The 24766-nt window shown below is 59.2% G+C and overlaps 5 protein-coding genes across 8 annotated transcripts in view; 3 read left to right on the top strand and 2 right to left on the bottom strand.

The window, feature by feature from the left end:
• LOC141972999 (protein deacetylase HDAC6-like) overlaps positions 1 to 219 on the top strand; it is a 7936-nt gene extending 7717 nt beyond the window's left edge. Inside the window, exon 14 of the mRNA XM_074931081.1 lies at positions 211 to 219. Within this exon, the coding sequence (XP_074787182.1) occupies positions 211 to 219 (9 nt within the window). The remainder of the gene's footprint in view (positions 1 to 210) is intronic.
• A 127-nt stretch (positions 220 to 346) lies between these two features.
• On the bottom strand, positions 347 to 1945 carry LAGE3 (L antigen family member 3). The gene is made up of 3 exons (XM_074931110.1): positions 1839 to 1945; positions 1052 to 1207; positions 347 to 569 (listed from the first exon to the last, which is right to left on the bottom strand). The coding sequence occupies exons 1-3, from the start codon at positions 1928 to 1930 to the stop codon at positions 365 to 367; spliced, it is 453 nt and encodes a 150-aa protein (XP_074787211.1). The 5' UTR covers positions 1931 to 1945; the 3' UTR covers positions 347 to 364.
• On the top strand, positions 1905 to 4570 carry UBL4A (ubiquitin like 4A). The gene is made up of 4 exons (XM_074931108.1): positions 1905 to 2050; positions 2560 to 2665; positions 3237 to 3487; positions 3988 to 4570. The coding sequence occupies exons 1-4, from the start codon at positions 2003 to 2005 to the stop codon at positions 4168 to 4170; spliced, it is 588 nt and encodes a 195-aa protein (XP_074787209.1). The 5' UTR covers positions 1905 to 2002; the 3' UTR covers positions 4171 to 4570.
• Positions 4571 to 4860: 290 nt separating this feature from the next.
• Positions 4861 to 9884, top strand: FAM3A (FAM3 metabolism regulating signaling molecule A). 3 transcript variants are annotated; one of them, XM_074931101.1, is made up of 9 exons: positions 4861 to 5058; positions 5889 to 5999; positions 6109 to 6132; positions 6244 to 6370; positions 6463 to 6521; positions 6600 to 6650; positions 9293 to 9377; positions 9471 to 9597; positions 9677 to 9884. In XM_074931101.1, the coding sequence occupies exons 1-9, from the start codon at positions 5046 to 5048 to the stop codon at positions 9791 to 9793; spliced, it is 714 nt and encodes a 237-aa protein (XP_074787202.1). In that variant the 5' UTR covers positions 4861 to 5045; the 3' UTR covers positions 9794 to 9884. The 3 variants fall into 3 exon arrangements, with proteins under 3 accessions (XP_074787202.1, XP_074787200.1, XP_074787203.1); XM_074931099.1 differs by having other exon boundaries at positions 6463 to 6650; XM_074931102.1 differs by lacking the exon at positions 5889 to 5999 and having other exon boundaries at positions 6463 to 6650.
• Positions 9885 to 10031: 147 nt separating this feature from the next.
• The window catches only part of G6PD (glucose-6-phosphate dehydrogenase), a 20936-nt gene continuing 6201 nt past the window's right edge, over positions 10032 to 24766 (bottom strand). For both annotated transcript variants that reach the window (XM_074931097.1, XM_074931098.1), the window contains exons 5-13: positions 23899 to 24119; positions 22560 to 22715; positions 20342 to 20467; positions 19290 to 19383; positions 17781 to 17967; positions 16107 to 16342; positions 13924 to 14000; positions 12152 to 12244; positions 10032 to 11106 (exon numbers count right to left, since the gene is read on the bottom strand). In XM_074931097.1, coding sequence (XP_074787198.1) covers positions 11016 to 11106; positions 12152 to 12244; positions 13924 to 14000; positions 16107 to 16342; positions 17781 to 17967; positions 19290 to 19383; positions 20342 to 20467; positions 22560 to 22715; positions 23899 to 24119 — 1281 coding nt within the window. In that variant the 3' untranslated portion in view covers positions 10032 to 11015. The remainder of the gene's footprint in view (positions 11107 to 12151; positions 12245 to 13923; positions 14001 to 16106; positions 16343 to 17780; positions 17968 to 19289; positions 19384 to 20341; positions 20468 to 22559; positions 22716 to 23898; positions 24120 to 24766) is intronic.

Below are 24766 nucleotides of genomic sequence, written 5' to 3'. Positions count from 1 at the left end.
AGGGGGTGGGGCTGCAGTAAGGGGCGGGGCTCATGGAACTGAGATCATGGCAGAGGAGGGGCCTGGGGGGAGGAGTCTGGGGAATGGGGGAGGGGCTTAAGGGCTGGGCGGGGCCGTGTGGGTGGAGGAGGGGGAGGAGCCTTGGGGCAGGGCAGGCAGTGGGGGCGGGGCTCTGCTCAGCCCCTCCCCTCCCCCCTTTTTCTCCCCCAGATCCGATGAAGCCGCTGTGGCACAGTGGGGGGAGGGGCAGGGGCGGAGCCGCCTCTCGCCCCTCCCTGCCCCACCCCCCGCCCCGCCCCTCCCCTCCCCCCCCCCCCCCGCGGGAATCCCCCAATAAACCCCCGGGGGCCGCTCAGTTCTGCCTTTATTGGGGGTGGGGGGCGGGGCTGGTGGAGGGGGGCGGGGCCGGGGGCGGGGCCTGGCCCGTCGCCCCACCCTCGGGCCCCAGGAGGGCGTGGCCCGGCCCCTCCCCCCCGAAGCGCTCGATGGTTTCCAGCACCAATCCCAGCAGCTCCAGGAAGGCGACGGCCCCGCCCCGCAGCGCCCGCGCGCCCGGCCCCGCCCAGCGCCTGCCGGAAGGGCGGGGTCACCGGGGCGCCGCCCCCAGTCCTCTCCCAGTTTGTCCAGTCCCCTCCCAGTGCCCCCAATTCCCCCCCAATCCCCTCCCAGTGCCCCCAGTCCCTCCCAGTACCCCAGTTGACCCCTAGGTCCCTCTCCCAGTGCTCCCCAGTCCACTCCCAGTGTCCCCAATTCCCCCCCAGTGCCCCCAGTTGCCCCCCAATCCCCTTGCAGTGCCTGCAGTTCCCCCCAGTTGCCCCTCCCAGTGCCCCCAATCCCCTCCCAGTGCCTCTAGTCCCTCCCAGTTGCCCTCCCAGTTGTCCCCCCAGTCCTTCCCAGTGCCCCCAGTTGACCCTCCCAGTGCCCCCAGTCCCTCCCATTTGCCCCCCAGTGCCCCCAATCCCCCCCCAGTGCCTCTAGTCCCCTCCCAGTTGCCCTCCCAGCGCTCCCAGTCCCTCCCAGTCCCCCCCAGTCCGCCCCCAGCGGCACTCACGCCCGCAGCTCCCCCCCGCAGCACTGGAGCTGGGCGCTGGGGGGCGGGTGGGGGCGGGGCGGGCCCCCCGCGGGCGGGGGGAGGGGCAGGTCGGGGCGCAGCGCCCCCAGCGCCACCCGCCCCACCCCCGCCGAGGGCAGCGGCACCCGCAGGCGCCTGGGGGGGGTCAAGGAGCCGAACTGCCCCGGGACCCCAAAAACTGCCCCGGAACTGCCCCGGGACCCCCAAAAACTGCCCCGGGACCCCAAAAACTGCCCCGGGACCCCCAAAACTGCCCCGGGACCCCCAAAAACTGCCCCGGGACCACCAAAACTGCCCCTGGACCCCCCGGAACTGTCCCCGAAACTGCCCCCCCCCCGGGACCCCGGAACTGCCCCCGGGACCGCCCCAAAACTGCCCCAGGGACCCCAAACTGCCCCGAGACCCAGAACTGCCCCGGGACCCCCCAAAACTGCCCCGGGACCCCGGAACTGCCCCAGGGACCCCAAACCCCCCCCCCCGGGACCCCGAAACTACCCCCGTGCACCCCGAAACTACCCCGGGACCCCAATAAACCCCCCCGGGACCCCGAAACCCCCTCTGGGACCCCGGAACGGCCCCCGGGACCCCCCAAAAGCCCCCCCGGGACCCCGAAACAACCCCCGGGACCCAAAACCTCCCCAGGACCCCGAATCATCCCCCCGGGACCCAAAATACCCCCCGGGACCCCGAAACCCCCTCTGGGACCCCGAAATACCCCCCCGGGCCCCCCCAAAGCCCCCCCCGGGCCCCCCCATCATTCGGATACAGCTCCAGCTCCCCCGTCTCCGCCGCCATTTTTCCGCCACCTCCCACTTCCGGCGCCCGCGCGACGCTCTGTCCCTCCCGCTTTACCCGCATCTCGGTGGTACCCGCGGCGCCGCTCTACCCGCCCCCGGGGGTCCTCCGAGACTCGATGGTTCCGCGGCCGCCATGTTGCTGACGGTGAAGGCGCTGCAGGGCCGCGAGTGCAGCCTCCAGGTGGGGGGGGCTGGGGGGGGATTTGGGGGGGTTTTAGGGCTGGGGGGGGCGTCGTGGGGAGAGGGAGGGGCCATACGGGGGGGTGGGGGGCGATTTGGGGGGGTTTTGGGGCCTATTTGGGGAGTTGGGGGGGGCAGGACCCCCTTTATTTCGATGGGGGGATCTGGGGCTTTTATTCTGGTGGGGGGTGCGCGTTGCTTTGGGGATTTTTGGGTTTTTTTGGGGGCCGGGGGGGTCATAGAGAGGAGAAGGGGGTGGAGGCCACTCGGGGGGGATTTTTGGGGCGTATTTGGGGATTTTGGGGGGGTCAGGACCCCCGTTATTTCAGTGGGGGAGGGTCTGGCGCTTTTATTCTGGTGGGGGGTCCGTGTTGTTTTGGGGATTTTTGGGGGGGTTTTGGTTGTTTTTTTCCGGGGTCCTGGGGTGGTTTTGGGGTCTGGAGGGGGGGCAGGGGGGCTTTGAGGGTTCTGGGATATTTTGGGGGGGCCCTGACAGCCCGACCCCCCCAGGTGTCCCCCGAGGAGCGGGTGGGGGCCCTCAAGCACCTGGTGGCCGAGCGGCTGCAGGTGCCGGTGGAGCAGCAGCGGCTCCTGTACCGGGGGAAGGCGCTGGCCGGTGAGGGGGGGCTCGGGGGGGGCTCGGGGGGGCTTTGGGGGTGCTGGGGGGCGTGATGGGGGGGTTAAAGGGAGTTTGGCGGGGTCTGGGGGGGTTTATGGGGGATTTGGGGGGGTTATGGGGGGGCTTGGGGGCGATTTGGGGGGCTGGGGGGGATCGGGGGGCTTTAAAGGGGTTTTTGGGGGGGTCTGGGGGGGCTTAAAGGGGGATTTGGGGGGGGCTGGAGGGTTTATCGGGGAAATTTGGGATTTTTTGGGGGGGTCCCGTGGGGTTTAACGGGGGACTGGGAGATGATTTGGGGGGGTCTGGGGGGGCTAAAGGGGGTTTTGGGGGCCCTAGGGGGGATTTTGGGGGCACTAGGGGGGATTTTGGGGGTCCGGGGGGGCTAAAGGGGGTTTTGGGGGTGCTGGGGGGGTTAAATTTTTTTTTTGCAGGGGGAGTGGGGAGGGTCTGGGGGGTTTATGGGGTTTTGGGGGGGTTTGTGTTGGGCTGGGGGGGTTTCAGGGGCAGGTTTATTTTTGGGGGGGGGTGTGTCCCAATTTTGGGGTGTCCCCCCCGTCCCCCCCCCCAGACGAGCGCCGTCTCTCCGATTACGCCATCGGCCCCTCGGCCCGACTCAACCTGGTGCTGAAACCCCCCGGGGGGGGCTCTGGGGGGGGGCGGGGGGGGGACGCGACCCCTCCGCCTTCAGCGGAGGATTTGGGGGACCCCCCCTCGACCCCCCCTTTTCCCTGCCCGGCTTTCGGGGAGCCCCTGGCCCGGCTTTTGGGGCGACACTTCGGGGCTCAGGACGCGCCGCGGGTGCTGCAGCAGCTGCACAAGGTTTGGGGGGGCTGGGGGGGGGATTTGGGGGGTACGGGGTGGGTTTGGGGGGTCATGGGGGGGAATTAGGGGGATTTTGGGGGTACAGAGGGGGTTTGGGGGGGATTTGGGGGTGCGGGGGGGGTATGTGGGGGTATTTGGGGGGATTTTGGGGTACAGGGAGGGTGTGGGGGGGATTTTGGGGTCATGGGGGGGCGTTTGGGGGTGTGTGTGTGTGGATTTGGGGGTACGGGGAGGGATTTCGGGGTCACGGGGGGGGGAATTGGGGGGATGTGGGGGGTAAGGGGGGGGTTTGGGGGGGGATTTTGGGGTCCGGGGGGGGTTTTGGGGGTACAGGGGGGGGATTTTCGGGTCACAGAGGGGGGGAATTGGGGTGACCGGGGGGGCTTGGGTGGGATAAGGGGGGTTCAGGGTTCTGGGGGGGGGCTGTGGGGGGGATTTTGGGGTCCGGGGGGGAATTTTGGGGGTGCCCCCCCCCCGACCCCATTTCCCCCCCCCAGGACTACGAGCAGAGCCTGCGGGGGCTGAGCCTGGACGACGTGGAGCGGTTGGGGACCCCGCGTGCTGCACCCCGAGGGGGGGCCCCCGCCCCCGTAACGGCGGGGGGGACCCCGAAACCCCCCGAAACCCCCCGAAACCCCCCAAAGCCCCCCAAAGCCCCCCAAAGCCCCCCAAACTCCTAAAAACTGTAAAAATCCCCCCCCAAACCCTCTAAAATCTCCCAGAAAAACCCAAAAAGCCCCAAACCCCCCAAAAAACTACAAAAATCTCCCCCCAAAACCCCCCAAAATCTCCCCCAAAAAACCCAAAAACTACAAAAATCCCCCCGAAACCTAGAAACCCCCCAAAAAACCCCAAAACCAAAAAAAAAAACCCCGAAAAGGCTACAAAAAAACCCCAAAACGCAACAAACTGCCCCAAAAAGCCGCCCCGCCCCTCATTAACGACCCGGTGACGTCATTTGGGGGGTGTGGGGGCCCCCCCCAGTGCTCCCAGTTTCTCCCAGTTCCTCCCATTTTTTTCTCCCTTCCCCTTTAAAATAAACCAGGCGTCGCCGGAAGTGACGTCAGCGCGCTGGGTTAATCCCGCCTCTTCTCGATTTTTATTGGCCGCCGCCACGCGACGCGTGAGCCCGGCAGCGCACCCGGAAGTCGCGTCGTTACGTCCGTGTTAACCCCGCCCCCTCTCGCCCGCCGCTTCCTGAAAAAAGCGGAAGTAGAGGAACGAGTGGGCGGGACTTCCGCTAAAGCGCGCCGGCCATTGGTGGGATGGGCGGGGCTGGGCGCCGCGCTACGCGTTCATTGGTCTGTTAGTTGAAACAGGCGGAAGTGGCCTGGCGGAAGGGGCGGGGCTTAGTGCTGGGGGCGGTGAGCGGCCGGTTCCGGGTTGCCGGGGGAGGCGGGGCCGGTCCGCGCGGATTTTTGGGGCATTTTGGTGATTTTTGGTGATTTTTGGGGGGGCCCCCAGGGGGCTGTTGTGGGCGGGGCAGCTCTGACCCCGCCCTCTCCCCGCTTCCTTTGTCCGGCCCCACGGAGCCCGCGCGGCCCCGGGCAGCGGCATGAGGCTGGCGGGTACGGGGGGGGCGGAGCTATGGGGCTGGGGGCGGAGCTATGGGGCTGGGGGCGGAGCTGGGGGGCTGGGGGGGGCCCTCGGGAGGGGTTGGGGGGCGATTGGGGGGGATTTGGGGGGGCCCTGGGGGGTGTTGGGGGGGCGGAGCTGTGGGGCAGGGCGGGATCTATGGGGCAGGGGGGCGGAGCTATGGGTCTGAAGGGCGGAGCTATGGGTCAGGGGGTTGATCTATGGGTCGGGGGTTCGGAGCTATGGGTCAGGGGCGGATCTATGGGTCTGAGGGGCGGAGCTATGGGTCTAGGGGGCGGATCTGTGGTTCAGGGGGTGGATCTATGGGTCAGGGGGTGGATCTATGGGTCGGGGGGTCGGAGCTATGGGACAGTGGGTGGAGCTATGGGTCTGGGGGACGGATCTATGGGTCGGGGGCGGAGCTATGGGCCTGGGGGATGGATCTATGGGCCTGGGGGATGGATCTATGGGTCAGGGGGCGGATCTATGGGTCAGGGGCAGAGCTATGGGTCTGGGGGATGGATCTATGGGTCTGAGGGGCAGATCTATGGGTCAGGGGGTGGAGCTGTGGGTCTGGGGGATGGATCTATGGGTCTGAGGGGCAGATCTATGGGTCAGGGGGTGGAGCTGTGGGTCTGGGGGATGGATCTATGGGTCTGAGGGATGGATCTATGGGTCAGGGGGTGGAGCTATGTGTCAGGGGGCGGATCTTTGTGTCAGGGGGGCGGAGCTGTGGTTCGGGGGGGCGGATCTATGGGTCCGGGTGTGTCTCTCTGGGTCCGGGGGTGGGATCTATGGGGCAGCCCCATGGCCCCGCCCCCAGGCCCCCTGCGCCTCCTGGCCGTGGCCGCCGCCGTGGGGCTCCTGTGGCTCCTGGTGGCGCTGGTGCTGGGGCCCCCCCGCGCCCCTCCCCCCCTGCAGCGCCTGCTGGCCCGTGAGTAGCGGGGGGCGGGGCGCCCCTCCCCCACCCCTTATTTACATATGCACGTGGGGGGAGGGGCCACATAACCCCTCCCCCTTTTGTGTTTTTCGCCTCCTTCCAGGCCCTGACCCCGCCCCCAGCGCCGGTAAATCCGATTTTTGGTTTTTTTGGGGGGGGGGGGGGCGATGAAAACGATTTTTGGGGTGAAAAAAGGGGATTTTTGGGGTGTGACGTCACGCCCCGCCCCTCCCCCCAGCGGTGCCCCGCCCCCCCAAGTTCAAGTGCGGCCTGTCCCGGCCCTGCCCCCCCGCCCACTTCGCCTTCCGCCTGCTCAGCGGCGCCGCCAACGTCATCGGGCCCCGGATCTGCCTCGAGGGGCGCGTGTGAGTGGGGGAGGGGCGGGGGGAGGGGCGTGGCCAGGCCCCGCCCCCTCCTCCATCAGCCCATCCCCCCCCCTCTGCCCCTCCCCACGCAGGTTGATGAGCAGCGTCAAGAACAACGTGGGGCGGGGCCTCAACATCGCCCTGGTGAACGGTGAGGGGGCGGGGCGGGGCGGGGGGGCGGGGCTGCGTGGCCACGCCCTCACACGTGCTCCTCCCCCCCTCCCCCCAGGTGTCAGCGGGGAGCTGATCGCGGCCCGGAGCTTCGACATGTGGGCGGGGGGTGAGTGGGGGAGGGCGGGGGGCGGGGCTCGCGGGGGGAAGTGCCGCCCCCGAGGTTCGGGGTTTGGAATTTTCGGGTTTTTCCAATTTTTTAAATTTCCAGGTCTGAAATTTTCGGTTTTTAAATTTTCAAGTTTTCATTTTTTCAAATTTCATTTAAAAAGTTTTTTTAAATTTTCATTTTCTGAATTTTCAGTTTTAAAATTTTCATGTTTTAAATTTTCATATTTTGAATTTTCCGTTTTGAAATTTTCTTTTTTCGAATTTTCATTTTTTTATATTTTTGGTTTTTTAAATTTCCATTTTTAAAATTTCCATTTTTTAAAATTTAGGTTTTTTAACTTTAATTTTGAAATTTTGTTTTAAAATTTTCAGTTTTGAAATTTTCAGTTTTCAAATTTTTTAATTTTTATTTTTTACATTTTTATTTTTTACATTTTTTTTTTTACATTTTTAAAAAAAATTTTATTTTTTAAATTTTTATTTTTTAAATTTTCTTTTTTCAAACTTTCTGTTCTTAAATTTTTATTTTTTAAATTTTCTGTTCTTAAATTTTTACTTTTTAAATTTTCTGTTCAAATTTTCTTTTTTCAAATTTTCAAATTTTCATTTTAACTTTCATTTTTTTAATTTCCTTTTTTTACTTTTCACTTTCTAAATTTTCACTTTCTTGATTTTCACTTTCTAAATTTTCACTTTCTAGATTTTCGCTTTTAAAATTTTCCCCTTTAAAATTTTCAGTTTAATGATATTTTGGGTTTAGATTTTTTGTGGGTTTAATTTTTGGTTTCATACTTTTGGGGTTTTTTGATTTTCTTTTTTTCCAACTTTAATCTTAAATTCGATTTTTTGACTTTTTCCAAATTTTAATTTTTAAAAATTTTAATTTTCTCAGGTTTTCACTTTTTCAAGTTTTGATTTTATGAAGTTTTAGTTTTCATCACGTTTTAATTTAAAATTTTTAAAAAACATTTTAATGTAAAATGCTGATTTTTTATCATTTTTTTTTAAGCTGCCATTTTTTTATAATTTTCATTTTTTAAATTTTCATTTTTAAAATTTTTGATCTTTAGATTTTTGGTTTTTAGGTTTTTGGTTTTATAAATTTTAATTTTATCGAGTTTTAATTTAAAATTCTTAGAAAACAATTTAAAATGTTCATTTTAAAAATTTCCATTTTTTATATTTTCACTTTTTAAATTTACCGGTTTTTAATTTTCATTTTAAAAATTTTCATTGAAAATTTTCTATTTTTCGGTTTCCATTTTGCAAATTTTCTTTTTTTCAAATTTAATTTTAAATTCTTTTGTTCTTTGCCAAATCTTAATTTTCTCAAGTTTTGATTTTCTCAAGTTTTCATTTTTCCAGCTTTAATTTCAAATTTTAGCAAACATCTTCATTTAAAATCTTAATTTTAAAAATTTACACTTTTTAAATTTTTCATTTTCAATGTTTTAATTTTTGGTTCTGAAATTTTCTTTTTTCGATTTTTCATTTTAAATTTTACTTTCGTATCCGAACTTCGTCAAATTTTATCTTTTCCGAATTTTTTTTCAAGTTTTCCTTTTTTGAAGTTTTCGTTTTTTCATGTGGAATTTTTGAATATTTATTTATATTTACGCTTTTTAAAAATGTAAAAAAGCGTTGGCGGTGAGCTTTTATATCGGGAAGAATATTTGAGCTATTTTAATATTAATTAATTAATAATTAAATTTTTAACATTTTCATATTTTAAAGTCTTTTTGTTGATGTTTGTATTTTAATATTTAAAAATATTTTGGTTATTTCAAAAATATTTTAGTGTTTTAAAAATATTTTGATATTTATGAATATTTCGATATTTAAAATATTTTGATATTTATGAATATTTCGATATTTAAAATATTTTGATATTTATGAATATTTTTATATTTTAAAATATTTTGATATTTAAAAATATTTTTGTATTTTAAAATATTTTGATATTTGAGTATTTTTATATTTAAAATATTTTGATATTTATGAATATTTTTATATTTAAAAATATTTTTATATTTTAAAATATTTTTGTATTTTAAAATATTTTGATATTTAGAAATATTTTTATATTTAAATGTATTTTGATATTTATAAATATTTTGATATTTTAAAATATTTTCATATATTAAAAATATTTTCATATATTAACAATATTTCGATTTAAAAAAAAATGATGTTTTTAGAATATCTTGATGTTAATTTAAATATTTATGAATATCAATGATTAATTTTAAATACTTATGAATATTTATGATTAATTTAAAATATTTATGAATATTTATTATTATTTATCGATATTTATTTTTATCATTTTACATTTTCAAACACTTTTTTAATTCTCGATTTCATTCCACTCCAGCTTCGGCGTCTCCAAACTTTCAACCTCTCAAACATTTTCGTCTCCGAAACCATTTTTTAATTAATTCAAATTTTATTCAAATCCCTGTTTACCCAATTCAAATCTTAAAATCCTTTCTAAATCCCCCCCATCCCCGTCGCCCCTCCCCTTTTTCCCCAGCCCCTCCCCAACTTTCCGCTTCTTCCCGATCCCGATTTCTTAACATTTTATTTTAATTTTTTTTTTTTTATTAATTTGCAAAAATTTGCATTTCGGGCCCCGCCCAGACGCCGAGGAGCTGCTCAAGTTCCTGCGGCCGCTCCACGAGGGGACGTTGGTTCTCGTGGCTTCCTACGACGACCCGGCCACCAAGTGAGACCCCGCCCCCCCCCCCCCCCAAAACTGCCCAATTGTTTTTAAATTTTATTGAAATTTTATTGAAATTTTTTCGCCCCGCCCCCTCAGGCTGACGGACGAATCCCGGCGCCTCTTCGGGGAGTTGGGCAGCGCCGTGGCCAAGGATCTGGCCTTCCGCGACAGTTGGGTCTTCCTGGGGGCCAAGGGGGTGCAGGACAAAAGCCCCTTCGAGCAGGTTGGGGGGCACTTGGGGGGCACTTGGGGGGCACGAGCGACCCACAACTAATTTTTTTTTCTCCCCACCCCCCCCCCAGCACGTCCGGAACAGCCGAAGCTCCAACAAATACGAGGGGTGGCCGCAGGCGCTGGAGATGGAAGGGTGTGTCCCCCGGCGCCCCCCGCTGACCCACACTTGGGGGGCAGCCCCATAGATTGGGGGCAGGGGGAGTGGGGCTGCCCCCTCCGGTGTGGTGGGTTTTTTGGGGGGGGGGGGTGGAGAGAGAAATAAAGGCTGAGCCGGCACTGGGGGAATAGTGGTGGTTTTTGGGGGGCTGCCCCATAAGTGACTTGGGGGGCTGCCCCATAAGTGATGGTGCAACTGCCCCATAAGTGATCTGGGGAGCATGGGGAGCCGTATGAATAATCTGGGGGAGTTGACCTATAAATAACTTGGGGGGCTGCCCCATAAGTAATGGGGGGAACTGCTCTGTAAGTAACTTGTGGGGCTGACCCGTAAGTCATCTGGGGGTGAGCTGCCCCGTAAGTAACTTGAGAGGCTGCCCCATAAGTGACGCTGTAGCTGCCCCCCAAGTGACATGGGGGGCTGCCCCATAAGTCATGTGGGAAACCGCTAAGTAACTTGGGGGGCTGCCCCCTAAGTGATGATGCAGCTGCCCCATAAGTGATGGAGAGGGGGCAGGTGATAATTAGCAAAGATCGAGGGGGGGCGGAATGTTAATTAGTCGGGGGGGTTAATTAAGTTGGGGGGCGGGGTTAATTTAACTGGGGGGCGGTTGGGGGGTGCTTTGGTCCCAGCTTGGGGGGCGGGGGGGGGGATTTGGGTCCCGGTGTGGGGCAGGCGGGTATCTGGGGGGAGTTGGGGGGTGCTATGGGGCACCAGCCCCCAGCCCTGGAGTGTTTTTTTGTTGGGGGGGGGGGGATTTGGAGTGTCGGGGGGGCGATGTGGGGCAGATGTGGGGCAGGATGTGGGGCAGGAGAGGGGCCACCATGGGGCACCAGCGCCCAGCCGGGAGTGTTGCTTTGCGGGGGGGGGTTGGAGTGTCAGGGGATGTGGGGCGGGATGTGGGGCGGATGTGGGGCAGATGTGGGGCAGGATGTGAGGCGGGATGTGAGGCGGGATGTGGGGCAGGAGAGGGGCCACCATGGGGCACCAGCGCCCAGCCGGGAGTGTTGCTTTGCAGGGGGGGGTTGGAGTGTCGGGGGATGTGGGGCAGATGTGGGGCGGGATGTGGGGCAGGATGTGGGGCAGGAGAGGGGCCACCATGGGGCACCAGCACCCAGATGAGAGTGTTGCTTTGCAGGGGGGGGTTGGAGTGTCAGGGGATGTGGGGCGGGATGTGGGGCAGGTGTGGGGCGGGATGTGGGGCGGGATGTGGGGCAGGTGTGGGGCGGGATGTGGGGCAGGTGTGGGGCTCAGAGCCTGTGGGGGTTGACCCAGCGGTAGGTGCCCTCGTAGAGGAACCCGGCGCGTTTCAGCAGCTCATCGGCCTCCGGCGGCCCCCGGCTGGGGGGAGGGGGGGATTGTTGGGGGGCTGCCCCACAGCGGGACCGCCCCCCCACCGCTGCCCCACACATCCCCCCGGCCCCTGTCCCACCCCACAGCCGCCCTGGCCCTGCCCCATAGATCCCCCCATACGTAACACCCGCGCCATGACCCCCCCTCTCCACAGTTACCTGCCCCATAGCGCCCGCCCCCACCCCCCATCCTGCCCCATAGCGCCCCACTGAACCCCCACCCCCCATCCTGCCCCATAGTGCCCCACCGCACTCGCCTTGCCCCCCCTTCCTGTCCCCCTTGACCTAGAAGTGCCCTCCAGCCCCACACTCGCCCTGTAAGTGGCCCCCCCAGCCCCATAAGTGCCCCACAAGTGCCCCTCCAGCCCCACACCTGCCCCACAAGTGCCCCCCCAGCCCCCCAAGTGCCCCCTTCAGCCCCACATTTGCCCCCCAAGCACCCCCCCAGCCCCACACCTGCCCCACAAGTGCCCCCCCAGCCCCCCAAGTGCCCCCTCCAGCCCCCCAAGTGCCCCATACCTGCCCCACAAGTGCCCCCCAGCCCCACAAGTGCCCCCTAAGGGCCCCCACAGCCCCACAAGTGCCCCCTTCAGCCCCACATTTGCCCCCCCAAGCACCCCCTCAGCCCCACATATGCCCCACAAGCACCCCCCAGCCCCATACCTGCCCAAGTGCCCCCCCAGCCCCACACCTGCCCCCTCCAGCCCCACACCTGCCCTGCAAGTGCCCCCCCAGCCCCCCAAGTGCCACCTTCAGCCCCACATTTGCCCTCCAAGCACCCCCTCAACCCCACATTTGCCCCACAAGTGCCCCCCCCGCCCCATACCTGCCCCCCAAGTGCCCCCCCAGCCCCACAAGTGCCCCCTAAGGGCCCCCCCAGCCCCACAAGTGCCCCCTTCAGCCCCACATTTGCCCCCCAAGCACTCCCCCGGCCTCACATTTGCCCCACAAGTGCCCCCCCCCAGCCCCACACCTGCCCCCTCCAGCCCCCCAAGTGCCCCACACCTGCCCCACGCGTGCCCCCCGCCCCACACCTGCCGTAGGGGTAGGGGAGGGGTTTCTCCCCGCGCTCCTCGATGGTGTGCAGGAGGGGGGTGAAGATGCGCCAGGCCTCGCGCAGCTCGTCGCTTTGGGGCAAAAAAACCCCAAATTGGGTCAACAGAGACGGGGGGGGGGGGACGGACCCAAAGAAACCTTCAAAATACCCCAAAACCTCCCGGAAAAACCCCAAACCCCCCAAAATACCCCAAATCCCCCCCAAAAAACCCCAAACCCCCCCAACAAGCCAAAATCCCCCAAACCCCAAAAACTCAAAAAAAAACCCCAAAACCCCTAAAAAAAACCCCAAACCACCAAATTTTCCCCCAAAACCCCCCCAAAATCCTCAAAAGCCCCAAAACCCCCAAAAATAAAAAAACCCAAACGCCCCCAAAAAAACAAAATCCCCCAAAACCCCAAAAACTCAAAAAAACCCCGAAAACCCCAAACCCCCCCAAAAAACCCCAAACCACCGAATTTTCCCCCCAACCCCCCCAAATTCTCAAAAGCCCCAAAACCCCCCAAAACAAAAAAAAACCCCAAACCCCCCCAAAACCCCCAAATCCCCCCAAAACCCCAAAACTCAAAAAAATCCCCCAAAACCCCCAAAACGCCCCCAAACCCCCCAAAATCCTCAAAAGCCCCCAAATCCCCAAAATAAAAAAAAAAAAAAAAAAATCCCCCAAAACCCCAAAAAGTCAAAAAAACCCCAAAACCCCAAAAAACCCCCCAAAACACCAAAACCCCCCAAAATCCTCAAAAGCCCCAAAACCCCCAAAATAAAAAAAAAACAACAAAAACCCAAAATCCCCCAAAACCCCAAAAAGTCAAAAAAACCCCAAAAACCCCCAAACCCCCCAAAATCCTCAAAAGCCCCAAAACCCCCCAAAACCAAAAAAAAACCCCAAACCCCCCCAAAACCCCCAAATCCCCCCAAAACCCCAAAACTCAAAAAAATCCTCCAAACCCCCCAAAACCCTCAAAAGCCCCAAAACCCCCAAAATAAAAAAAAAAAAACCAAAAACCCAAAATCCCCCAAAACCCCAAAAAGTCAAAAAAACCCCCAAAACCCCAAAAAACCCCCCAAAACACCAAAACCCCCCAAAATCCTCAAAAGCCCCAAAACCCCCCAAAACAAAAAAAAAAACCAAATCCCCCCAAAACTCAAAAAAATCCCCCAAACCCCCCAAAACGCCCCCAAACCCCCAAAATCCTCAAAAGCCCCCAAACCCCCAAAATAAAAAAAAAAAAACCAAAATCCCCCAAAACCCCAAAAAGTCAAAAAAACCCCAAAAACCCCCAAACCCCCCAAAATCCTCAAAAGCCCCAAAACCTAAAAAAAACCCCAAAGCCCCCCAAAACCCCCAAATCCCCCAAAACCCCAAAACTCAAAAAAATCCCCCAAACCCCCCAAAACCCCCCAGAATCCTCAAAAGCCCCCAAACCCCCAAAATAAAAAAAAATAACCAAAAACCCAAAATCCCCCAAAACCTCAAAAAGTAAAAAAAACCCAAAACCACCAAAACGCCCCCAAAATCCTCAAAAGCCCCAAAACCCCCAAAATAAATAAAAAAAAAAAAAAACAAACCAAAAACCCAAAATCCCCCAAACCCCCAAAAACTCAAAAAAACCCCAAAACCCCCAAAACCCCCCAAATCCCCCCAAAACCCCAAAACTCAAAAAAATCCCCCAAACCCCCCCAAATCCCCCAAACCTCAAAAAACCCCCAAACCGCCCCAAACCGCCCCAAACGCCGCCGCCCCCCCACCTGCGCACGAAGTGCATCTGGTTCCCGCAGAGAACGTCCAGGATGAGCCGCTCGTACGCGTCCGGCAGCTTCACGTCCTGGGGGGGGGGACGCGAAAATGGGGCAAAAAACCAGGATTTTGGGTCTCCCCGGCGCCCCCTCGGGAGCCCGCGGGACACTTTGGGGGACAATCGGACCCATTTTGGGTCTGACGAGCCCCGTTTTTGGGGCGTTTTTTTGTTATTCTGCGGTCGCTTTTTTGGGGTTAAATATCCCGGTTTTAGGGCTCTGCGGCCAGTTTGGGGTTCCCTGGGATGTTTTGGGGGATTTGTGGCTGTTTTTGGGTCCCCACGAGCTGTTTTTGGGTAAAACGAGACGTTTTTGGGTACCCCTGAGCCATTTTTGGATAAAACAAGCCATTTTTGGTCCCCAAGAACCATTTTTGGGTCAAACGAGCCATTTTTGGGTAAAATGAGCCATTTTTGGGTTCCCAGGAGCCATTTTTGGGTAAAACAAGAGATTTTTGTTCCCCAGGAACCATTTTTGGGTAAAATGAGCCATTTTTGGGTCAAAGGAGCCATTTTGGGTCCCCAGGAGCCATTTTTGGGTAAAACAAGAGATTTTTGGGTCCCCAAGAGCCGTTTTTGGGTAAAATGAGCCATTTTTGGGTAAAATGAGCCATTTTGGGTCCCCACAAGCCACTTGGGTCCTAATGAGCCATTTTGGGTCAAACAAGCCATTTTTGGATAAAACGAGCCATTTTGGGTTCCCATGAAGCATTTTTGGATAAAATGAGCCATTTTAGGTCCAAAAGAGCCATTTTTGGGTCAAAGGAGCCATTTTTGGTCCCCAAGAGCCATTTTTGGGGTAAAACAAGAGATTTTTGGGTCCCTATGAGACATTTTGGGTTCTAGTGAGCCCTTTTGGGTCAGAAGAGCCATTTTTGGGTCAAATGAGCCATTTTTTGGTCAAATGAGCCATTTTTGCTTCTCAGGATCCATTTTTTGGTAAAACAAGACACTTTTGGGTCCCCACGAGCCATTTTCGGGTCAAACGCACCATATTTGGGTCCCCATAAGAAATTTTTGGTCCCCACGACCCATTTTTGGGTAGAATGAGCTGGTTTTGGTCCCCACGAGCTATTTTTGGGTCAAACGCGCCATTTTTGGTCCCCACGAGCCATTTTTGGGGTCAAACGCGCCATTTTTGGTCCCCATGAGCCATTTTTGGGGTAAAACGAGACACTTTTGGGTCCCCACGAGCCATTTTGGGGGTCAAACGCGCCATTTTTGGGTCCCCTTGAGAAATTTTGGGTCCCCACGACCCATTTTTGGGATCCCCAGGAGCCATTTTTGGGTAAAACGAGCTGGTTTTGGTCCCCACGAGCCAATTTTGGGTCAAACAAGCCGTTTTTGGTCCCCACGAGCCATTTTTGGGTAAAACGAGCCATTTTTGGTCCCCATGAGACATTTTTGGGTAAAATGAGCCATTTTTGGGTCAAGTGTGCCATTTTTGGATCTCAGGAGCCATTTTTGGGGTCAAACGCCCCAATTTTTGGTCCCCATGAGCCATTTTTGGGGTAAAACGAGACACTTTTGGGGCCCCACGAGCCATTTTTGGGTCAAACGCAGGATTTTTGGTTCTCAGGAGCCATTTTGGGGGTCAAACGCGCCATTTTTGGTCCCACAAGCCATTTTTGGGTCAAACGCGCCATTTTTGGTCCCCATGAGCCATTTTTGGGTCAAACGCGCCATTTTTGGTCCCCATGAGCCATTTTTGGGGTAAAACGAGCCATTTTTGGTCCCCATGAGCCATTTTTGGGTAAAATGAGCCATTTTTGGGCCAAGTGTGCCATTTTTGGTTCTCAGGAGCCATTTTTGGGGTCAAACGCGCCATTTTTGGTCCCCACGAGCCATTTTTGGTTCTCAGGAGCCATTTTTGGGGTCAAACGCGCCCTTTTTGGGTCCGCACGAGAAATTTTGGGTCCCCACGACCCATTTTTGGGATCCCCAGGAGCCATTTTCAGGTCAAACGGTTTCATTTTTTTGTGTCCCCACGGCCCATTCCCGCGCCCCCACCGGCCATTTTGCCTCCCCGGCGCCATATTGGCCCCGCCTCTCCCTCTCCGTGCCCCCCGTTTTTCCCAGCCACGCCCCCTCCCCGCCCCGGTGGCCCCGCCCCCTGCGGGTCTCGGCGGCCGTCACCTTGTAGCGGCTGCCGTAGGTGAGGTCGAGCTCGGACTCCTCGGGGTTGAAGAAGAGCCCCGGCTTCTTGGTCATGAGTTTGGTGTAAACGGCCTCGTCGGGCTGCACGCGCACCACCAGCTCGTTGCGCTTGCACTGCCGCCCGAAGATGTCGCCCGGCACCTCGCGGAACTGCAGCCGCACCTCGGCCTTGCGCTCGTTCAGCGCCTTCCCGCAGCGCAGCACGAACGGCACGCCTGCGGCAACGGCGCCAACGGCGTCAATGGAGTCAACGGCGTCAATGGAGTCAACGGCGTCAATGGAGTCAACGGCGTCAACGGCATCAATGGAGTCAACGGCGTCAATGGAGTCAACGGCGTCAATGGAGTCAACGGCGTCAACGGCGTCAACGGCGTCAATGGAGTCAACGGCGTCAACGGCGTCAACGGCGTCAATGGAGTCAACGGCGTCAATGGAGTCAACGGCGTCAACGGCGTCAACGGCGTCAATGGAGTCAACGGCGTCAATGGAGTCAACGGCGTCAATGGAGTCAACGGCGTCAACGGCGTCAACGGCGTCAATGGAGTCAACGGCGTCAACGGCAGCAATGGAGTCAACGGCGTCAATGGAGTCAACGGCGTCAATGGAGTCAACGGCGTCAATGGAGTCAACAGCAGCAATGGAGTCAACGGCGTCAATGGAGTCAACGGCATCAATGGAGTCAACGGCGTCAACGGTGGCAATGGAGTCAACGGCGTCAATGGCGTCAACGGCGTCAATGGAGTCAACGGCGGCAACGGCAACGGAACCAATGACATCTACGTTAGCTACGTCATCAACGTCATCAACGTCGTCTACGTCAGCGTCAACGTCATCATCAAGGGCAACGGCGGCGCCTTCGCCGACGTCTGCGTCAAGCCAACGGCGTCAACGTCATCGGGTCACGTCAACGGCGGCACCGTCGTTTTGGTCAACGTCAACGTCAGCGTCTTCGTCAATGTCAATGGCGTCAACGTCTTCGTCGTCAAGTCAACGGCGTCATCATCTTCGTCAACGCAATGGCGTCAACAACACCGGCAACGGCATCGGCAATGGCGGCGTCTTTGTCAAGTCAACGGCGTCAACGTCTTCGCCAACGTCATCAAGTCACCTCAACGTCTCCGTCAATGTCAATGGCGGCATCATCGTCTTCATCAACTCAACAGCATCAATGTCACCATCAACGTCAAGTCAACGGCCTCAACGTCTTCGTCAACGTCAAGTCAACGGCGTCATCATCATCTTCGTCAACTCAACGGCAGCAACGTCACCATCAACGTCTTCGTCAACGTCATCAACGGCCTCAACGTCAACGTCAAGTCAATGGTGTCAATGTCAACATCAACGTCATCAACTCAACGGCGTCATCGTCACCATCAACGTCTTTGTCAACGTCATCAAGTCAACGGCCTCAACGTCATCGTCAACGTCAAGTCAACGGCGTCATCGTCACCATCAACATCTTTGTCAACGTCATCAAGTCAACGGCGTCAACGTCAACATCAACATCATCGAGTCAACGGCGTCACCATCATCTTCGCCAACTCAACGGCGTCATCGTCACCATCAACGTCATCGTCAACGTCCTCAAGTCCCCGTCCCCGCCCCCGCGGCGGCCACGGCCCCGTCGCCGCCCCCCCCGCCCCCCCCGCTCACCGTCCCAGCGCTCGTTGGCCACGCGCAAGATGGCGGCGGCGAAGGTGGCGGTGGTGGAGCCCGGGGGCACGGTGGGGTCGTCCAGGTAGCCCTGCCGGGCCTCGGGGGGGCCCTCGGGGTCGCCCACGTACTGGCCGAGGACGACGTCGTCCAGTTCCACCGGCCTGATGCACTTCAGCACCTTCACCTGGGGGGGGGCACGCACGTGGCCACGGCGGGGCCGCCGCTGGCCACCGGCTTCGGGGGGGGGGGTGGAGGGAGGTGGCCACGAGCCACGGGGCCACCAGGGACGTAGTTTTAGTGGCCCACCACGAAGAACGTGGTGAAGGGAGGTGGCCACGTGGCTCGTGGCCACCAGGGACTTCGTTTCGGTGGCCCAGCACGAAGAACAGGGCAAAGGGGAGTGGCCACAAGCCACGTGGCCACCAGGGACGCAATTCTGGTGGCCCGCCATGAAGAACAGAGGTATGGGAGGCGGCTACGAGCCACGTGGCCACCAAGGACATGATTTTGGTGGCCCGCCACAAAGAACATGGTGAAGGGAGGTGGCCACGAGCCACGTGGCCAGCAGGGACGTAGTTTTGGTGGCCCAGCATGAAAAACACAGCAAGGAGAAGTGGCCACGAGCCACGTGGCTACCAGGGACATAATTTTGGTGGCCCGCCACGAAGAACAGGACTATGGGACGTGGCCACGTGGGTCGTGGCCACCAGGGACTTCATTTTGGTGGCCCACCACAAGCAACACGGTTATAGGGGGTGGCTACAAGGCACGTGGCCACCAGGGACATGATTCTGGTGGCCCGCCATGAAGAACATGGTGAAGGGAGGTGGCCACGTGGCTCATGGCCACCGGGGATGTAATTTTGGTGGCCTGCCATGAAGAACACAGTTATAGGGGGTGGCCATGAGCCACGTGGCCACCAGGGACTTCGTTTTGGTGCCCCACCATCAAGAACAGAGTTATGGGAGGCGGCTACGAGCCACGTGGCCACCAGGAACGTAGTTTTGGTGGCCCGCCACCAAAAACACAGCGAAGAGAAGCGGCCACGAGCCACGTGGCCACCAAGGACATGATTTTGGTGGCCCGCCACGAAGAACACGGATATGGGCGGCGGCTACGAGCCACGTGGCCAGCAGGGACGTAGTTTTGGTGGCCCACCACGAAGAACAGGATTATGGGAAGTGACCACATGGCTCGTGGCCACCAGGGACGTCATTTTGGTGGCCCGCCATGAAGAACATGGCTAAGGGAGGTGGCCATGAGCCACGTGGCCACCAGGGACATGATTTTGGTGGCCCGCCACAAAGAACATGGCGAAGGGAGGTGGCCACGTGGCTCGTGGCCACCAGGGACTTCGTTTCGGTGGCCCACCACGCAGAACACGGTTATGGGAGGCGGCTGCGAGCCACGTGGCCAGCAGGGACGCGGTTTGGGTGGCCCGCCGCCACGCCCACGGTGGCGGGAAGGGGCGTGGCTACCGCGTGGCTACCGCGTGGCCCCGCCCACCTTCTCGTCGCGCACGTCGTCGGGGTGGGTGGAGGCCGGCTTCTCCATGGCCACCAGGCAGAGCATCTGCAGGAGGTGGTTCTGCATCACGTCCCTGGGGGGGGGGGGGAACTGGTGAGAAACCAGTGCCCACCAGTATGGACCAGTTGCCTCCCAGTAGGGCTCAAGGGGTACCCAGGGGTTCCCAGTTGCCTGCCAGTGGCTCCCAGTGTCGGTCAGTTGGCGCCCAGTGGCTCCCAGTATGGTTTAGTTGCCCACTAGGGTTTCCCAGTTTGACGCCAGCGCGTCCCAGTATGATTCTGGTGCCCACCTGGGGTCTCCCAGTTGCCTCCCAGTTGCTTCCCAGCGGCTCCCAGTGCCTCCCAACACCTCCCAGTGGCCTCGCATTACATCCCAGAACCTCCCAGTTGCCTCCCAACACCTCCCAGTGCCTTCCAGCATCTCCCAGTTCCCTCCGTTGCCTCCCAACACCTCCCAGTGTCTCCCAGTTGCCCCTCAGCATCTCCCAGTTCCCTCCCAGCGCCTCCCAGCGGCCTTCTGACACCTCCCAGCGCCTCCCAGTGCTTCCCAGTTGCCTCCCAGCATCTCCCAGTACCTCCCATCACCTCCCAGTTGCTTCCCATCACCTCCCAGCTGCCTCCCAGCACCTCCCAGTGCCTCCCAGCACCTCCCAGTTGCCTCCCAGCACCTCCCAGTTGCTTCCCATCACCTCCCAGTGGCCTCCCAACACCTCCCAGCTGCCTCCCAGTTGCCTCCCAGCATCTCCCAGTTGCCTCCCAGCACCTCCCAGTTGCTTCCCATCACCTCCCAGTGGCCTCCCAACACCTCCCAGCTGCCTCCCAACACCTCCCAGTTCCCTCCCAGCAGCTCCCAGCTGCCTCCCAGTTGCCTCCCAGCATCTCCCAGTACCTCCCATCACCTCCCAGTTGCCTCCCATCACCTCCCATCACCTCCCAGCACCTCCCAGTGCTTCCCAGTTGCCTCCCAACACCTCCCAGTGCCTCCCAGTTGCCTCCCAACACCTCCCAGTGCCTCCCAGTTGCCCTGCGCACCGGATGATGCCGAAGTCGTCGAAGTAGCCGCCGCGGCCCTGGGTGCCGAACGGCTCCTTGAACGTCAGGACGACGGCGGCCACGTGGTCCCGGGTCCAGACCGGCCCGAAGATCCGGTTCCCGAACCTGCGGCACCAGTGCTCCCAGTCACACACCAGTGCTCCCAGTCACACACCAGGGCTCCCAGTCACACACCAGTGCTCCCAGTCACACACCAGTGCTCCCAGTTACACACCAGTGCTCCCAGTTACACACCAGTGCTCCCAGTCACACACCAGTGCTCCCAGTTACACACCAGTGCTCCCAGTCACGCACCAGTGCTCCCAGTCACACACCAGTGCTCCCAGTTACACACCAGTGCTCCCAGTTACACACCAGTGCTCCCAGTCACACACCAGTGCTCCCAGTCACACACCAGTGCTCCCAGTTACACACCAGTGCTCCCAGTCACACACCAGCGCTCCCAGTCACACACCAGTGCCTCCCAGTCACACACCAGTGCTCCCAGTCACACACCAGTGCCTCCCAGTCACACACCAGTGCTCCCAGTTACACACCAGTGCTCCCAGTTACACACCAGTGCTCCCAGTTACACACCAGTGCTCCCAGTCACGCACCAGTGCTCCCAGTCACACACCAGTGCCTCCCAGTCACACACCAGTGCTCCCAGTCACACACCAGTGCTCCCAGTCACACACCAGTGCTCCCAGTCACACACCAGTGCCTCCCAGTTACACACCAGTGCCTCCCAGTCACGCACCAGTGCCTCCCAGTCACACACCAGTGCTCCCAGTCACACACCAGTGCTCCCAGTCACGCACCAGTGCTCCCAGTCACACACCAGTGCCTCCCAGTCACACACCAGTGCTCCCAGTCACGCACCAGTGCCTCCCAGTCACGCACCAGCGCTCCCAGTCACGCACCAGCGCTCCCAGTCACACACCAGCGCTCCCAGTCACACACCAGCGCTCCCAGTCACACACCAGTGCTCCCAGTCACACACCAGTGCTCCCAGTCACACACCAGTGCCTCCCAGTCACGCACCAGTGGCTCCCAGTCACACACCAGTGCTCCCAGTTACACACCAGTGCCTCCCAGTGCCTCCCACTCAGTCCCAGTCCCCCCCAGCTCCCCCCCAGTCCCCCCCATTCCCTCCCAGTCCCCCCCAGCCCCCCCCAGTGCCCCCCCAGTCCCTCCCAGCCCCCCCCAGTCCCCTCCCAGTCCCCCCCAGTCCCTCCCAGTCCCCCCCATTCCCTCCCAGCTCCCCCCAGCTCCCTCCCAATGCCCTCCAGTCCCTCCCAGTCCCCTCCCAGTCCCCCCCAGTCCCTCCCAGTTCCCCCCAGTCCCCTCCCAGTCCCCTCCCAGTCCCCCCCATTCCCTCCCAGTCCCTCCCAGTCCCCCCCAGTCCCCCCCATTCCCTCCCAGTCCCCCCCAGTCCCCCCCATTCCCTCCCAGCTCCCCCCAGCTCCCTCCCAATGCCCTCCAGTCCCTCCCAGTCCCCTCCCAGTCCCCCCCAGTCCCTCCCAGTTCCCCCCAGTCCCCTCCCAGTCCCCTCCCAGTCCCCCCCATTCCCTCCCAGTCCCTCCCAGTCCCCCCCAGTCCCCCCCATTCCCTCCCAGTCCCCCCCAGTCCCCCCCATTCCCTCCCAGTCCCCCCCAGTCCCCCCCATTCCCTCCCAGCTCCCCCCAGCTCCCTCCCAATGCCCTCCAGTCCCTCCCAGTCCCCTCCCAGTCCCCCCCAGTCCCTCCCAGTTCCCCCCAGTCCCCTCCCAGTCCCCTCCCAGTCCCCCCCATTCCCTCCCAGTCCCTCCCAGTCCCCCCCAGTCCCCCCCATTCCCTCCCAGTCCCCCCCAGTCCCCCCCATTCCCTCCCAGCTCCCCCCAGCTCCCTCCCAATGCCCTCCAGTCCCTCCCAGTCCCCTCCCAGTCCCCCCCAGTCCCTCCCAGTTCCCCCCAGTCCCCTCCCAGTCCCCTCCCAGTCCCCCCCATTCCCTCCCAGCCCCCCCCAGTCCCCCCCCAGTCCCCCCCAGTGCCCCCCCATTCCCTCCCAGCCCCCCCCAGTGCCCCCCAGTCCCCCCCAGCCCCCCCCAGTCCCCTCCCAGCCCCCCCCAGTCCCCCCCAGTGCCCCCCATTCCCTCCCAGTCCCCCCCAGTGCCCCCCATTCCCTCCCAGTCCCCTCCCAGTCCCCCCAGTCCCCTCCCAGTGCCCCCAGTGCCCCACCGCAGCACCATGAGGCTCTGCACCATCTCCTTGCCCAGGTAGTGGTCGATGCGGTAGATCTGCTCCTCGCGGAACAGCGCCCCCAGGTGCCGGCCCAGCGCCTCGGCCGAGCCCAGGTCCCGCCCGAACGGCTTCTCCACGATCACGCGGTTCCACCTGGGGGCGGGGCGGGGCGGGGCCGTGAGGGACACACCCCCCCCCCCGCCCCGCGCGAGGCCTCTCCCCCTTCTCGCCCTTCCCCCCTTCTTGCCCCTTCCCCCCCTCCCTCATTCTCGCAGCCCCGCCCCCGCCCGTCGCCCTGCCCCTCCCACCCTTAGCCCCTCCCCCTTTTCGGCCCCTCCCCCCGTATCTCCCCTCCCCCCTCTAGCTCCTCCCCCTTCAGCCCCACCCCCGCTGCCCGTATCTCCCCTCCCCCATCACTCCCCTGCCCCTCCCCCGCCCGTCACCCTGCCCCTCCCACCCTTAGCCCCTCCCCCTTTTCGGCCCCTCCCCCCTCAAGCTCCTCCCCCTTCAGCCCCGCCCCCACTGCCCGTATCTCCCCTCCCCCCTTCCTCCCACGCTCCTCCCCCCTCCCCCTTTACCCCACCCCCCAGACCCTCCCCCTACTCTCAGCCCCTCCCCTCCCCCATATCTCCCCTCCCCCATCACTCCCCCACCCCTCCCCCACCCTTCACCCTGCCCCTCCCCCCTCAGCCCCTCCCCCATCCCCGTATCTCCCCTCCCCCATCACTCCCCTCTCGGCCCCTCCCCCCCACACCCCTCTCCCATATCTCCCCTCCCCCACCACTCCCGCTCCCCCCTCAGCCCCTCCCCCTCTACCCCTCCCCCCTCTTGGCCCCTTACCCCTCCTCTAGCCCCTCCCCCATCACTCCCACACCCCTTTCAGCCCCTCCCCCCTCTGCCCCTCCCCCCTCCCCCCTATCTCCCCTCCCCCTCCCTCCCACACCCCTCCCCCTGCCCCACCCTGCTCTCCGCCCCTCCCCCATCCCCTGTATCTCCCCTCCCCCCTCACTCCCCTCCCCTTATCCCTGCTCTAGCCCCTCCCCCATATCTCCCCTCCCTCTTTACCCCTCCCCCCTCCCCCGTCTCTCCCCTCCCCCACCACTCCCACACCCCTCTCCGCCCCTCCCCCTCCCCCGTATCTCCCCTCCCCCACCACTCCCGCTCCCCCCTCAGCCCCTCCCCCTCTACCCCTCCTTCCCCCCTCTCGGCCCCTTACCCCTCCTCTAGCCCCTCCCCCACCACTCCCCCACCCCTCTCCGCCCCTCCCCCATGCCCCGTCTCTCCCCTCCCTCCTCCTCCGCCGCCCCCCCGGCCCCGCCCCCGGCCCCGCCCTCACCCCCCGCCCATGCAGGCCTCCCGCAGGTGCCGGGTGACGGGGACGTAGAGGCTGGGGGGCAGGGCGAGGTAGAAGAGGCGGTTGGCCCCCTCCCCCCCCGGCAGCGCCCGCAGGTGCCCCCCCAGGCGGGCGAAGGCGCCGCCGTCCCCGTACTGCCCCCGCACGAAGCTCTGGCGCCCCCAGAACTGCGCCAGGCGCGGGGGGGGGTCCTCGGGGGAGACCTGGGGGAGGGGAGACACGGGGTGAGGGGGAGGGGGGAGACGGCGGGGGAGGGGAGGGGAGAGACGGCGGGGGAGGGGAGGGGGAATGGGGAGACCTGGGGGGGAGGGGGAGGGGAGAGGGAGACACGGGGTGAGGGGGAGGGGAGAGGGAATGGGGAGACCTGGGGGGGAGGGGGAGGGGAGAGAGATGGGGGGAGGGGAGAGGGAATGGGGAGACCTGGGGGGGAGGGGAGACACGGGGTGAGGGGGAGGGGAGAGACGGCGGGGGAGGGGAGGGGGAATGGGGAGACCTGGGGGCAGGGGGAGGGGAGAGAGATGGGGGAGGGGGGACATAGGGGGGTCCTCGGGGGAGGGGAGAGACCGTGAGGGGGAGGGGAGAGAGAGCGGGGGAGGGGAGAGAGAGCGGGGGAGGGGAGAGAGAGCGGGGGAGGGGAGAGGGGATGGGGAGACCTGGGGGGGAGGGGGAGGGAGACACGGGGTGAGGGGGAGGGGAGAGACAGAGAGATGGGGGGAGGGAGGGGAATGGGGAGACCATGGGGGGAGGGGGAGAGACCATGAGGGAGGGGGAGGGGAGACAGTGGGGGAGGGGAGAGGGGATGGGGAGACCTGGGGGGGAGGGGAGAGACACACGGGGTGAGGGGGAGGGG

Source organism: Athene noctua, chromosome 39, assembly GCF_965140245.1.
Source record: "Athene noctua chromosome 39, bAthNoc1.hap1.1, whole genome shotgun sequence".
NCBI lineage: Eukaryota > Metazoa > Chordata > Aves > Strigiformes > Strigidae > Athene > Athene noctua.
The sequence above is the reverse complement of the archived record's forward strand: the minus strand, read 5'-3'. Positions and strand labels throughout refer to the sequence as shown.

What these genes read in the sequence shown, in the direction of transcription:
- LAGE3 (XM_074931110.1), bottom strand. Translation starts at nt 1,930, where the DNA reads ATGCGGGTAAAGCGGGAGGGACAGAGCGTCGCGCGGGCGCCGGAAGTG. An exon ending in GAGACGGGGGAGCTGGAGCT is followed by an intron (nt 1,208 to 1,838) that starts GTATCCGAATGA and finishes GACCCCCCCCAG; the next exon opens with GCGCCTGCGGGTGCCGCTGC. An exon ending in TGCGGGGGGGAGCTGCGGGC is followed by an intron (nt 570 to 1,051) that starts GTGAGTGCCGCT and finishes CCCTTCCGGCAG; the next exon opens with GCGCTGGGCGGGGCCGGGCG.
- UBL4A (XM_074931108.1), top strand. Translation starts at nt 2,003, where the DNA reads ATGTTGCTGACGGTGAAGGCGCTGCAGGGCCGCGAGTGCAGCCTCCAG. An exon ending in GCCGCGAGTGCAGCCTCCAG is followed by an intron (nt 2,051 to 2,559) that starts GTGGGGGGGGCT and finishes CGACCCCCCCAG; the next exon opens with GTGTCCCCCGAGGAGCGGGT. An exon ending in CCGGGGGAAGGCGCTGGCCG is followed by an intron (nt 2,666 to 3,236) that starts GTGAGGGGGGGC and finishes CCCCCCCCCCAG; the next exon opens with ACGAGCGCCGTCTCTCCGAT.
- FAM3A (XM_074931099.1), top strand. An exon ending in CCTGCAGCGCCTGCTGGCCC is followed by an intron (nt 6,000 to 6,108) that starts GTGAGTAGCGGG and finishes GCCTCCTTCCAG; the next exon opens with GCCCTGACCCCGCCCCCAGC. An exon ending in ACAAAAGCCCCTTCGAGCAG is followed by an intron (nt 9,598 to 9,676) that starts GTTGGGGGGCAC and finishes CCCCCCCCCCAG; the next exon opens with CACGTCCGGAACAGCCGAAG.